This window comes from Neomonachus schauinslandi, chromosome 7, assembly GCF_002201575.2.
Source record: "Neomonachus schauinslandi chromosome 7, ASM220157v2, whole genome shotgun sequence".
In the NCBI taxonomy this organism is placed as follows: Eukaryota; Metazoa; Chordata; class Mammalia; order Carnivora; family Phocidae; genus Neomonachus; species Neomonachus schauinslandi.
Window position 1 is genome coordinate 50087992 of NC_058409.1, and position 14355 is coordinate 50102346.

At 38.8% G+C, this 14355-nt stretch overlaps 1 protein-coding gene across 1 annotated transcript in view; it reads left to right on the forward strand.

Moving 5' to 3' along the window:
• Positions 1 to 1757, forward strand: part of SLC30A5 (solute carrier family 30 member 5) — a 36977-nt gene extending 35220 nt beyond the window's left edge. Inside the window, exon 16 of the mRNA XM_021700427.2 lies at positions 16 to 1757. Coding sequence (XP_021556102.2) covers positions 16 to 186 — 171 coding nt within the window. The 3' untranslated portion in view covers positions 187 to 1757. The remainder of the gene's footprint in view (positions 1 to 15) is intronic.
• Positions 1758 to 14355: the final 12598 nt, after the last annotated feature.

Consider the following 14355-nt stretch of genomic DNA (forward strand, 5'->3'; position numbering starts at 1 on the left):
GGGTTTTGATAACAGGTTACAGGAATACTTAAAGATGCTGGAGTAAACAATTTAACAATTCAAGTGGAAAAAGAGGCATACTTTCAACATATGTCTGGCCTAAGTACTGGATTTCAAGATGTTCTAGCTATCACAAAACAAATGGAGTCCATGAAATACTACAAAGATGGTACTTACATCATGTGAGATAACTCGAGAATTACCTCTGGGGTATGAACAATGAAGACTAAATTACTCGGTATTTATAATACTGCCAGAAGGAAGAAAATTGCACATAATTGTACAGAAGCATTTGCTGTATTTGAAAAAAATTCTGAAGTTCCCTACTATTGGATCAAGGAATCTTTCTTAAAGGATATTTAAATACAGAATGAAGCATTAATTGTACAAGTCAAATAATTACTTGAATTATGTGTATAACAGGAATCTTAAAATTTGAGTGAACATGATGTATCACATCATCTTCAAAAATGAACATATAATGATGGATTCTAGTGAAGACCAAAATTACTTCTGTGTGTTTACTTTCTGTCAGAAAGCATCTCCATTGTAAATAATGTATTTACATGTTTATTACAAAGACCCAAATGAAAAATTTTTAGTCAATTTTTTGCATAGCCCTAGGATAAAATAGGAATTAAAGTTCTATATTTATGGAGTTTCTGTATATAAAACTGGTTTCTAATTATAACTTAAATCCATTAAGTAAAAGCTGTATTGCCACTTTAAATGTAAACTAAATTATTTGGGAAAAAACAACCACTGAAATGAGATAAGCAGTGAGAATAGGGAAGTTTAACATTATTGATGTATTACAAAAACCAACCACTCTGTAAAATAAATTTTTTTACTTTTGGTAATATTTGCAAATGAATAATTACTTTATTAGGGTAAAGAACTTATACTAAGTTGTGTGCATGTTATTCAATCACTTGTCTTCTTCCTCTGAAGTAGAATATTCCATTTCTTGTTATGAATCTCCCATTCCAAGTTGCTTGTGAGGCTGGTACCCAAACAGTGAGAGGGTTCTCATCTTTTCATTTAGCTCCATATTTTGTGGAACAACCAGTTGAGAGAATCATAAATAATGTCAACTCACATTTGAATTTTCTGCCTTTAAACATAACTTTTTTTTTAAGTTTCTGGAACATGTACATCTATAAGAAGTATCAAAGAATAGGTAGGTAGTTTAGTAAGTAAATCTTGTCCATAAGTTCTTGGGCACCATGAAATCAAAATATCTACCCTGTAACTACTTTCTATAGCAATATCTAATTTATATTTTTTCATTTCCAATTTAAACTGAATGTATAGTCTGAAAAAACTGTATGATAAATAGATCTATAATAATATGCAGCTTTATGAACACCAAAGAATGTTGTTCAAAAGAAATTTTTGAATACCTATTTATAAGCATTTGAATATTTTCATTCTTACAATAGGAATTTTGATAAGCAGGATGAATTAATTTCAGTATGGGTACTATTTTTTTAACTATACCATAACGGCAAACATGTATTGTAAATCATATTTTTATCTTAACAATTATAATATGTGAGAGGTTTTAGAAATTTGTTATAAGTTATTTTGATATTCTTTGTCTTATCTTTACACATTTTCTGGTCTAGAATCTTCAATACATAATTAAAATTTTTGAGTGGTGGGAAAATAATTGCATATTGATGTTTTAATGCAATTTTGGTATGTTAAAAAAATTTTTAAGTAGATAGGTACAATAAATATTGCATCATTGTTAAAGTTGTCATTTCCTAGGAGGCATACAACAGCAGAAAAATTAAATTACTGTAATGAGAGATAAGGTGAGACATAGGGCAGGGGCTGAAGGGGATGCAGATCGGAAGTAGGAAAACCAGTATTAAAAGCACCAGGGTATGGGGCGCCTGGGTGGCTCAGTCGTTGGGCATCTGCCTTTGGCTCAGGTCATGATCCCGGGATCCTGGGATCGAGTCCCACGTCGGGCTCCCTGCTCAGCGGGAAGCCTGCTTCTCCCTCTCCCACTCCCCCTGCTTGTGTTCCCTCTCTCGCTATCTCTCTCTCTGTCAAATAAATTTTAAAAATCTTAAAAAAAAAAAAAAAAGCACCAGGGTATGGTTTCTAGCTCATACAAACGTTGTGACTTTAGGCAAATCATGTTCTCTGGGTATCTTTTTTTTCCCCTTGTACATAAAACCAGAATAAAATTTGCTCAAGTTTATAGGGTTATGAGGAGCAAAAGGAATAATGTATGTGAAATGAATTGAAAAAAAATTTTCTTAATGAATTGAAAGTTGAAAAGGACTCAATAAAGTTGAGGAATTGTTATTCTAAACGTGCCTGCAAAGGTAGCTTTCATTAATTTGTCTATTTTTTTTCTATTAAAATCAGCATCCCAAGATATAAACTATATTTTAAAGTTCAAAATAATACCTCAGACAGTGGCCTGTTTAACAGTTCATTTACCCCAAGAAGGGTGGTGGTGGTTGTTTACCGTACTTATTAATTTCTCTCCTCTTCCTTTTTTTCTCCAGCCATTGTTTTTCCCATATTACCAATTTAGGAAAGCACGTGATTTCCACTTAGAATTAACTTTAGGGGTGCCTCAGTCAGTTAAGCGGCTGCCTTTGGCTCAGGTCATGATCTCAGGGTCCTGGGATCGAGCCCTGCATCGGGCTCTCCGCTCAGCAGCGAGTCTGCTTCTCCCTCTCCCTCTGTGATCTCTCTTGCTTTCACTCTCTCTCAAATAAATAAAATCTTAAAAAAAGAATTAACTTTACATCTGTTATAATATAGATTTATTATTCTTTTTACATAATAATTGATCAGACTTTAAACTTTCCTAATTTCAGTAGGATAATGAAGCTAGGGATGCCTGGGTGGCTCAGTTGGTTAAGCATCTGCCTTCGGCTCAGGTCGTGATTCCAGGGTCCTGGGATCGAGTCCCACATCAGGCTCCCTGCTCTGTGGGAAGCCTGCTTCTCCCTCTGCCTGCTGCTCCCCCTGCTTGAGGTCTCTCTCTCTCTCTGACAGACGAATAAATAAAATCTTTAAAAAAAAAAAAAGAATAATGAAGCTAGTTATAATTAGATATCTCTAAGGGTTCTGGTTTTCCTTTAAATTTAGATTATGATTCTCCCCTAAGATACTTATTATATCAATGCAGAGATATTTGTTTTTACTAGTTAATGGTCACATGGTTCAGAATTTAAGAATAAATGGTGGGGCGCCTGGGTGGCTCAGTCGTTAAGAGTCTGCCTTTGGCTCAGGTCATGATCCCGGGGGCCTGGGATCGAGCCCCGCATCAGGCTTCCTGCTCTGCGGGAAGCCTGCTTCTCCCTGTCCCACTCCCCCTGCTTGTGTTCCCTCTCTCGCTGGCTCTCTCTCTCTGTCAAATAAATAAATTAAAGAAAATCTTAAGAATAAATGGCAAAAAGCTTTACACCCCTGTCACTCAGATACACAGCTCTCCTCTCTAGAAATTACCACACTTGTCAGTTTATAGTATATCCTTACAGATATCTTATGAATATACAAATACATGTATGTATTATTTTTCACTTAGAAATTATTCCAAACATTAAAAAGTAGCCCATTTTTTTTCCTTAGCTGCAAAGTAACCCTATTGATGCAGTTTTTAGGTTGGTTCCAATGTCTTGCTATTATAGACTGCTGATACGAACAGCTTTGCACAAATACTATTTTGCATATGTGCAAATAAATATGTAGAATATATTCCAGCATGCAGAATTTTAAAATCAAAGGATTTAGGGCATTTATAAATTTGAAAAATACACTAAATTGTACTGTATAGAGATTGTAACAGTTTACCTGCCCTCAGCAATGTTAGATGTCTTAAAATATTTTAAGACAGCACTTGGCTGACTTACTCAGTAGGGCATGTAACTCTTGATCTCAGGGTGGTGAATTCAAGCCCCATGTTGGGCATAGAGATTACTTAAATATATAGAAAAATAGATAAGTAAAGCTCACATAATAAAAATTCTTTAAAGATTTTATTATTTATTAGAGTGAGCACAAGCAGGGGTAGCAGCAGGCAGAGGGAGAGGGAGAAGCAGGCTCCCTGCTGAGCAGGGAGCCCAATGTGGGGCTCCATCCCAGGATCATGACCTGAGCCAAAGGCAACCACTTAACCTACTGAGCCACCCAAGCACCCCTCACATAATAAAAATTCTATCAGAATTTTTTTAATTTTTAAGACAAATTCTTAAAATTTAAGAATTTTAAGGCAAACATTCCTTTATAGCCTAATTCATATGCAAGTTAAATATGCAGAGATTATACATAGGTGCTAAACTGAGTTCAGTTATAAAACCACTAATGTTCATTTCATTTTTAGAGTGATTTTCAGAAGGAAAATTTTCTAGTAAATAATGTTGGTAAAATTAGATTTTTTAATCAAAAATTTTTCTGTGCTTTGTCTATCCACAGTACGGTTTCTGAGACAGATGATGAATATTTTCTGCATATACAAATATGGTATTCTGTTACATTTTTTTCTTCTCTATTTTGTTGAGGTACACTAAGGTACACAATGAAATACATTTTAAGTGCTCAGTTCAGTGAAGTGAGGATATGGAGCAACTGGAACTCAGTGCAAGTGGGAGAATGAAATGATACAGCCACTTCGGAGAACTGTTTACATTTCTTTGAAAGTTAAACATACATCTACCCTGTGACCCAGCAGTTCTGCTGCTAGATATTTACCCAAGGAATGGAAAGGTGTGTCACAAAAAAACTTGTACAAGAATGTACATAATCATGATAACCAAAAACCAGAAACAACCCAAATACCCATCAATAAGAAGATGGATAAATAAATTATAATGTATTCATTATGAAACAGTACTGAGCAGTTTAAAAAAAAAATTACTGTTTCAAAAATAGAGGTAAATCTCAAAAATACTATGTCAAGTGAAAGCAGCCAGACTCAAAAGAGTTCATACTTTATGATTACATGTACTTGAAATGCAAAAACAAAGACGATAGTGATAGAGCACAGGAAATGGTTTATATTTTCTATTGCTGTCATAACAAATTACCACGAACTTAGATGTTTAACACTAACTGTCTTACAGTCTGTACATCAGCAGTCTGATATGGGTCTCACTGGGCTAAAATCAAGGTGCTGCAGGACTGTTTCTTCCAGAAGCTCTGGGAGAGAATCGATTTCCTTGCTAATTCAGGTGGGTGGCCGAATTAAGTGTTTGTGGTTGTAGGACTGAGGCCCCTGTTTCATTGTTCATGTTCCCAGCTTCTAGAGGCCACCTGTATTCCTTGGCTTCCTCCATCTTCACAGCCAGCAACGGTGGGTCATGTGCTCCTCACACCTCAAATCTCTCCTGTTTCTTTCCCCACTGTTATATCTTCTTCTGACCTACTTTTCTGCTCTCCTCTTCTACTTTTAAGGACTCATGGGGTTACACCAGGCCCATCCAGGTAATCCAAAATAATCTCCCTATCTCGAGGTCTTCAAAGTCGCTTTTGCCATGTAACATATTCAAAGGTATATTCATATTCTCAGGTTGTAGGCATTCTGGCAAGGACATCTTGAGGGGGAGTGGCTCATTATTCTGCCTACTACATGGTTGCCTTGGGGAGATGGAATTTGTCTCCCTAGGGGCATAGTTTTGAAGTGATGGGAATGCTCTATATCTGCATCCAGCATAGGTATATATCATTGTCAAAATCTTTTTTTTTTTTAATTTTTAAGAGATTTTATTTGTTTATTTGACAGAGAGAGACACAGTGAGAGAGGGAACACAAGCAGGGGGAGTGGGGGAGGGAGAAGCAGGCTTCCCGCGGAGCAGGGAGCCTGATGCGGGGCTTGATCCCAGGACGCTGGGATCACTACCTGAGCAGAAGGCAGACACCTAACGACTGAGCCACCCAGGCGCCCCTCATTGTCAAAATCTAACTTACAATTTAACTTCTATATTATTGCATTTTCTTTTTTAAGTGTTCTTATAATTTGTTAGTGATTATTAATTTAGAAGCTACCATATGCTAGGCACCATATAAGCAGTTTACATGATCATCTCATGCATTTTTTTCTCCTAGTACTCTGGCATTATCACATACTAAGTTTGCATTAACTGCTCTAGTTCAATAATGCAGTATGGTGGAGCAGATTTTTTCAAGTACACATTGTTCCACCTAATTGCTATTTTCCATTTGAATTTAAAGACCAAGGAGGTTTCCCCCTGCAACAAAGTATAGTACATAGATCTGCCAATATTAATATTCACATAGTTAGGGAAAAACTGTCTAAGAAAATAATAAAATTCAATTGTTTATGGTTTTTTAAGCATTCAATAAGTTCATTCATACTCAACAAAAATTTACTGAAATCCTTTATACCAAGACTCTGCTATAGGGCTAAAGTCATCAATGAAACAAAGTCCTGCCCTAATGGAGGAGACAGACTAATATGTGAAAAACAGTTTGTGATAAATACTGAAGAAAAGCAATAAATTACTGACTCCTTACCATGTATCAGATTGGCAATGTCCTAAGCAATAAATATATAATGATCCCATTTTATTCATAAGGAAACTAAGGCAGAGAAAGGTTAATTAGGGGCGCCTGGGTGGCTCAGTCGGTTAAGCGTTTGCCTTCGGCTCAGTCATGATCCTGAAGTCCTGGGATTGAGTCCCCTGTCAGGCTCCCTGCTCAGTGGGCAGCCTGCTTCTCTCCTCTACCCTTCATCACCCCACCTCCATTTGTGTTCTCTTTCACTTGCTCACTCAAATAAATAAAAATCTTTAAAAAAAAAAAATAAGAAAAAAGTTAATTTGCCCCAAATCTTACACCTGCTAAGTGGTAAAGCCAACTTTCCAAACCAGGCTCTCTATTTTCAGGACTGACACTCAACTGAAACAGAATACAAGGAGAGAGAGTAACAGGGTGCTAGAGATTGGCCAAAGAGGATCTCTATGGAAGATGTGAGAACCTGTTTTAAGTAAGGAGGTAAACAGTATCTAGTGTCCTAGACCATATTCTACAAATATCCACTATTCTAGACAAAGCATCAAATGCAAAGGCATCTGAGGCAGGAGGTGCTTAACATGCTAGGATAGCAAGAAAACCAGTGTGATAGCAAAATCAGGCAGGTGGTGTGAGGACATGGAAAACCTGTGGAGGGCTTTGAGGAAGAGACTGGAGCTGATAGGTTTCAAAAGGATCAAGGTAGGAGAGTGACAGTGCAATCTAGGGAAGAGTTAGAAAGCTTTTGCCAAAATCCAAGTGAGTGAGAGAGGATGGTGACTTGGACGATGTAACATGTTCATTGCCTCTTATTTGTAAGTTTGCTATTTAAGGTAAAAAAAAACAAAAAAAAAACCCTTTCTTCAATACACTTATTACAGCGGAGAAGATAGGATGAAAATAACTATAATTCAAGATTTGGAGAGATTTGGTGCCATGTGGGAGGGCAAATTTCCAATTATGGAGAGATTACTTTCAGCTGAAGGAAAAAAGGTGTAGCCTCACAGAGGAGGTGGCATTTGACAGACCTATAGGACTGGTGGAAATAAGATGGCAAGGGGCTTAATTCCATCACAGTGAACGGTGTAAACGCATTAGTAGTTTAGTTTTGCATAATCATGGCTTTTGAATATGGAATTAGTTAAAAGCAGAGCGCTCGGGGTACTTGAATACCAGGTTACAAGTTAACCATAGACCTGTAGATCATCATCTGGGGGTTAATTGTCCAGCCCTCTGAAAAGCATTAGCTAAATTGCACTGACATACTTTTCAAGTGGGGTGTCCCATTTTGAAGTTGCTTAGATTTTCCATAGGAGCAAGATACGGAGGTCTAATCTGAAAGACTGCAGGTTGATATGGGGGCTAGACACTGGCCTAGGAATCAGGCTTTCCACCATAGCTGTGATCTAAGGGCCAGTGACCCGTTCTCTGACATAAAATGACGGTGTTTGGATCCAGTGAATATAAGATGATCCCTTTCAGTCTTATGAAATCAAGGCAGTAGTCCTAAATTAATGTATGGAAACCGTTTTGTTAAAGGCAAGGCATTAATGGCCTAGGGTGTATAACAAGAGAGGCATTAATGGCCTAGGATGTATAAAGCAGGGTAGATGACACAAAAAGGTCTGATACATTCTCTGTCCTTACAGGAAAGCAATAGTTACTGAGCATATAAAAATATGTAAAAGAATGAAGAGATACATGCTGACAGAAATGAATGAAAGAACACTCTGAGTTCAGAGGAGGAAGAAAACTTTCCCAGGAACACTAGAGAAAACTTTATGGAGGAGAGGGCATACGTTGTTAATCAGGAAAAATCGGTGGAATTAGCTATGATTTTGAGCTTGACTTGTCCACATCCTGACCACATGACAAATCGGCTTAAACTGAGCTTCAGCTTCCTCAGGAGCATCACAGAGTTTTTGGAGGATCCATGACCTTTCATCTACTCCCACCTCTTGACTCCACCAAACAGCTGAATCCTTACTTCAATTTCCAGGCCTAGCATGAGCCCTCTCGCTCTCCATCACCCCTCTTTTGCCCTTCCTCTTCTTCATTCCCTTTAATCTGCTTCTGTGTTCTTGCCATCACTTAGCACATAGGATGTGTGTTGCTACAATCCTTGTTACTACAATCCTTGTTACTACAAGGATTAAAGTTAGGGTTTGGGCATCTGGCTGGCTCAGTCGGAGGAGCGTGCGACTCATCATAGGGTCATGGGTTCGAGCCCCACATTGGGTGTAGAGATTACTAAAAATAATAATAATAATAAACTTTAAAAATAAGAACTAGGGGGGCCTGGGTGGCTCAGTCGGTTAAGTGTGTGCCTTTGGCTCAGGTCGTGATCCCAGGGTCCTGGGATCGAGCCCCGCATCAGGCTCCCTGCTCAGCAGAGAGCCTGCTTCTCCCTCTCCCACTCCCCCTGCTTGTGCTCTCTCTCTCTGTCAAATAAATTTTTTTTTAAATTAAAAAAAATAAGTTAGGCTTTGTAACTGAAGATTTCTCAATGAGTGCGATATTTAGTTGTGAAATACTTCACCTCGGGGCATAACTTATTCCCAGAGTAGTGTCTGAAAACAAAACAAAAACCACCACCACAACAAAAACAACCAAGTTCAGTTGGGGCACCTGGGTGGCTCAGTTGGTTAAGCATCTGCCTTTGGCTCAGGTCATGATTCCAGGGTCCTAGGATCAAGACCCACCTTGGGCTCCCTGCTCAGCAGTCTGTTTGTCCCTCTTCCTCTGCCCCTCTCTGCTTGTGCTCACGCAGGTGGGCACTCTCTCTCTCTCTCTCAAATAAATAAAACCTTAAAAAAAAAAAAATCAAGTTCCCTTGGTTAGACCACTGTGGTTAATCTCTACAAAAAGAGCTTCAGTGCTGAGAAGTATTTTACATGAGAGCCAGTTCAAGAAAAATTTAAATACATATAGCCACATTTTAAATATACCAAAAACAATTTTTCACTACCTTCTCAGGTACCAATTCTTTAACACTCTTACTTCTATAAACAAATCTGCACATTCCCCACACCCATCCACATACACACAGTAGGGTGGGAGTAGAAGCAGAGATTATCTTGAAGCTTCTTGCTCTCACAATACAGCATTCTGTTATTTTTTTTTTCTGTAAAGATTGAAAGATTCTTAAAGTTCAAAGAGAGGAGAGCTCAAGATACAGATAAGCATCCTCTTTTGCTTGAGACCTGAAATCAACCATGCCTGAAGCTAGGTATTCCCTGGACTTTCCACTTTAGAGAGCCAATAATTTTCCTTTGTTACTTAAGCCAGTTGCAGCTGGGTTCTTATCACCTGCAACAAAAAGTCCTTATAATAGAATTTTGATGCAAATGCACTCTTGGTCTTTTAAACCAAAGTCCCCCTGTTCCCCCCACTCCTGCCCATGACAGATGAAAAAGGGAAGAAAAGAGGCTGATGAGAGAAAGAAATCTTATCTAATACAAACGTATTGTAATACTTTATCTTCACATCTGTAAGAATGTGTACCTTAACAGCAGGTATCCCTAGAATCTAGCACAGTGTACAAAACATAATTGAAGCTAAGAAAGTATTTATTGGTTGAACAATCTTGATTTATTCATATTTTGAAAAAAAGATTTAAAAATTATTTTAAAGTCTTTGTACTCTTGGGCGTCTGGGTAGCTCAGTCAGTTAAGTGTCTGATTCTTGGTTTCAGCTCAAGTCATGCTCAGCGGGGAGTCTGCTTCTCTCTCTGCCCCTCCTCCCATTTGTGCTTTCTCTCTCTCTCTCTCTCTAATAAATAGAATCTTAAAAAAAAATCTTTGTACTCTTATATGTGCACAGAATATTTTTAAAGGATACCCAAGAACCTTTTAATACATTTTCCTCTGTGGAGGACTACTTACTCTATTGTATAACCTCCTTAACCGTTGCTACATGTAGCATCTAAAACCTTAAAAAAAAAAAAAGGCAAAACTGCTATGAACAATTCAAGGGACAGTGGTTAAGTGTTTGTTAAAGTGGACACTAGCTCTAGGGCGTCTGGCTGGCTCAGTCGGTAGAGCGTGGGACTCTTCATCTCAGGGTGGTGAGTTCAAGCCCCATGTTGGGTGTGGAGTTTGCTTAAAAAAAAAAGAAAGAAAGAAAAAGACGTGGGCGCCTGGGTGGCTCAGTCGGTAAAGCGTCTGCCTTCGGCTCAGGTCATGATCCTGGAGTCCCATGATGGAGTCCCAGAATCGAGTCCTGCATCGGGCTCCCTTCTCCGCGGGGAGCCTGCTTCTCCCTCTGCCTCTGCCTGCTGCACCCCTACTTGTGCTCACTGTCAAATAAATAAATTTAAGGGGCGCCTGGGTGGCTCAGTCGTCAAGCGTCTGCCTTCGGCTCGGGTCATGATCCAAAGGTCCTGGGATCGAGCCCCGCATTGGGCTCCTTGCTCAGTAGGGAGCCTGCTTCTCCCTCTCCCACTCCCCCCGCTTGTGTTCCCTCTCTTGCTGTGTCTCTCTCTGTCAAATACATAAATAAAACCTTAAAATAAATAAATAAATAAATAAATTTAAAAAAAATAAGGTGAGTATACCCTAGCTCTACCACTGGGAACAGTGTCCCACTGAAGAAGTTACTTCATGATGTTTCTATGTATCCTCAGTGTCCTTTTTCACTCCTATTTCCAGCTCTGTCTTATCTCATTTTCAGTCAACATAACTACTCCTTGTCTTTAACTTAATCTTCTTTCAGTTAGAAATGTGCATGCTTTTATTTATTTATTTATCTATTTTTAAAGGAATTAGAAATCTATTGAATACACCCCAAGGGAGCAGCAGGTAGGACAGCAGAGGAGAGACTGTCTGCTATGCATGTTTTTTTTTTTTCTAAAATTATAATATTTAAAATTTCAGGGGCACCTGGGTGGCTCAGTCATTAAGCATCTGCCTTCGGCTCAGGTCATGATCCCAGGGTCCTGGGATCGAGCCCCGCATCGGGCTCCCTCTGCTCCTCCTCTCCCTGCTCTTGCCTGCTCCTTCTCTCTCAAATAAATAAATAAATAAATAAATATTTTAAAAAATAAAATTTCAAATACACACCAAATGGAAAGAACAGTATAATCATCCCCTCTATATCCTCTGTGCATTATCTAGATCTAACCAATATTAAAGCAAATATGGCAAATTTTAGCTACATTTGTATATATATAAACACCCTAGGGGCGCCTGGGTGGCTCAGTCGGTTAAGCGACTGCCTTCAGCTCAGGTTATGATCCTGGAGTCACTGGATCGAGTCCCGCATCGGGCTCCCTGCTCTGCGGGAAGCCTGCTTCTCCCTCTCCCATTCCCCCTGCTTGTGTTCCCTCTCTCGCTGTGCCTTTCTCTGTCAAAGAAATAAATAAAATCTTTAAAAAAAAAAAAACACCTTAGAGTAAGCTTACATTTATAATCATATTATTATGATATTAAATTTATTAATATTTATTATATTTATTATACCTGGGTAAATTAACAAGAATTCATTAATAACATTTTTATCTAGTCAAGTTTCAAATTTTCCCAATCATTTCAAAATTCATCCACAAATTTCTCTTATATAGTCTTTTGTCCCAATTAAGATTTAATCAAAGTGTATGTTCTGTTATGCATAGTTTTATTTTTTTTTATTTTTTTTTTAAGATTTTATTTATTTATTTGAGAGAGAGAGAATGAGAGACAGAGAGCATGAGAGGGAGGAGGGTCAGAGGGAGAAGCAGACTCCCTGCCGAGCAGGGAGCCCGATGCGGGACTCGATCCCGGGACTCCAGGATCATGACCTGAGCCGAAGGCAGTCGCCTCACCAACTGAGCCGCCCAGGCGCCCTGTTATGCATAGTTTTAAAAAGTCAAATTGTTCTTTAAAATTTAAAACAAAATCAGCACACCCTTGTCCCCCATTCCTGCTCTCTAAAAGGAACCATTTTCTGTTCTTAACTGTGCAATTTCATTTACAGTCATAATTTTGATAATGTCCTTATAATGCTATTTTTGGGATATACAGTTTTGTTTTGTTTTTTAAAGATTTTATTTATTAGAGAGAGAACACAGAGAAGGAGGGGAGGAGCAGAGTCCCTGCTGAGCAGGGAGCCTGACTCTGTGGGGCTCTATCTCAGGACCCTGAGATCATGACCTGAGCAGAAAGCAGCTGGTTGAGCCACCCAGGTGCCCCTGAGATATAGTTTTAAAAATTGCCCACTAGCTCCTTGCAGTGGAAGATGCGGGTTTTTTAATACCGTCACCAGCACGCATGCACACTTAAAATACATCCCTCTCTCTCCTCCCCCACCTTCCCAGCATAGTAGAATCATAATTTCTTTCTTTCTTTTTTTTTTTAAAGATTTTATTTCTTTATTTGACAGAGAGAGACACAGTGAGAGAGGGAACACAAGCAGGGGGAGAGGGAGAGGGAGAAGCAGGCTTCCCGCTGAGCAGGAAGCCCGATGTGGGGCTCGATCCCCAGGACCCTGGGATCATGACCTGAGCCAAAGGCAGACGCTTAACAACTGAGCCACCCAGGTGCCCCTAACTCTTTTTATTTTCATCCTTGTTTTGGAAGACTGCATACCAATAATTTCTTAAGAAAGGGTGCATGCGAGATCATTTTTTAGATGTAAATTTGAAAATGCCTTTATTCAACGTCCTGGTTGTTTGATGGTTTGGCTGGGTACAGATTTATAAATTGAAAATCATTTTCCCTCAGAATCTTCTAGCTTTCAACATTGCTATTGAAAGTCTAATTCCATTCTGATTCTGGATCCTTTGTATATGCTGATTGTTTCCTTTATTCTTAATGTTTTATGTCAGCACAATATGTCATGGGATCCATCTTTTCTTCATTTATTTTGCAGAATGCCCAGACGTGAATGCATGAAACTCATGTTCTTTGGTTCTGGGAAGTTTTCCAGTATTATATATTTAACAGTATCCTCTCTGAATTTTCTCTGGTCTATTTTTCTGGAACTATTAGTTGTGTGTTAGACCTTGTGGAATGCTCTCTAATTTTCTAAGCTTTTCTATAGTCTACCTCTTTGTCTTTTTATCCTTTTTTCTGGGAAAGTTCCATGACTTTTTCTTCCAAACCTATTGCATTTTTAATTTTTCCTGTCATATTTTTAAGTTCCCAGCGCTCTTTTGTAAAGTTGCTTGTGGATGCATTATTTTTATTTTTCTGATGATATGGGTGGTAAGTTATTTTCCATTTTTTAGCTTTTTACTCCTCAAATTGCTTTTTCACTTAGAATTTCTTTTTCTTTGTTTTGGTCTCTTTCAAGTTGGAGCATTTCCTCGAATGTCTGGTGCTCAGTGGCTGGCTATTAATAGTTAAAAATTAGACACTAAAATATTGATTAGAAGTTCAGGGTCAGGGGATGCCGTCGGGTTCCTGCTCAGCGGGGAGTCTACTTCTCCCCCTCCCACTTCCTTTCCTGTGTTCCCTCTCTCGCAAATAAATAAATAAAATCTTTAAAAAAAGTTCAGAGTCAGTGTGCAAGTTGGTCAAGTAGTGAGCATTGCTTTCAGGTTGACCCAACCATTTCTTTGGATACCCTAACCATCAATGTTTTTGAGACTTTTCTCTGGGGCTGGTCCATTGCCAGAGAAGCATGTTCTTTTTTTTTTTTTTTAAAGATTTTATTTATTTACTTGACAGAGAGAGACACAGCGAGAGAGGGAACACAAGCAGGGGGAGTGGGAGAGGGAGAAGCAGGCTTTCCAAGGAGCAGGGAGCCCGATGCGGGGCTCAATCCCAGGACCCCGGGATCATGACCTGAGCCGAAGGCAGACGCTTAACAACTGAGCCACCGAGGTGCCCCGAGAAGCATGTTCTTATCTTATTTTGGAGGGTATAAGTTCAGCTA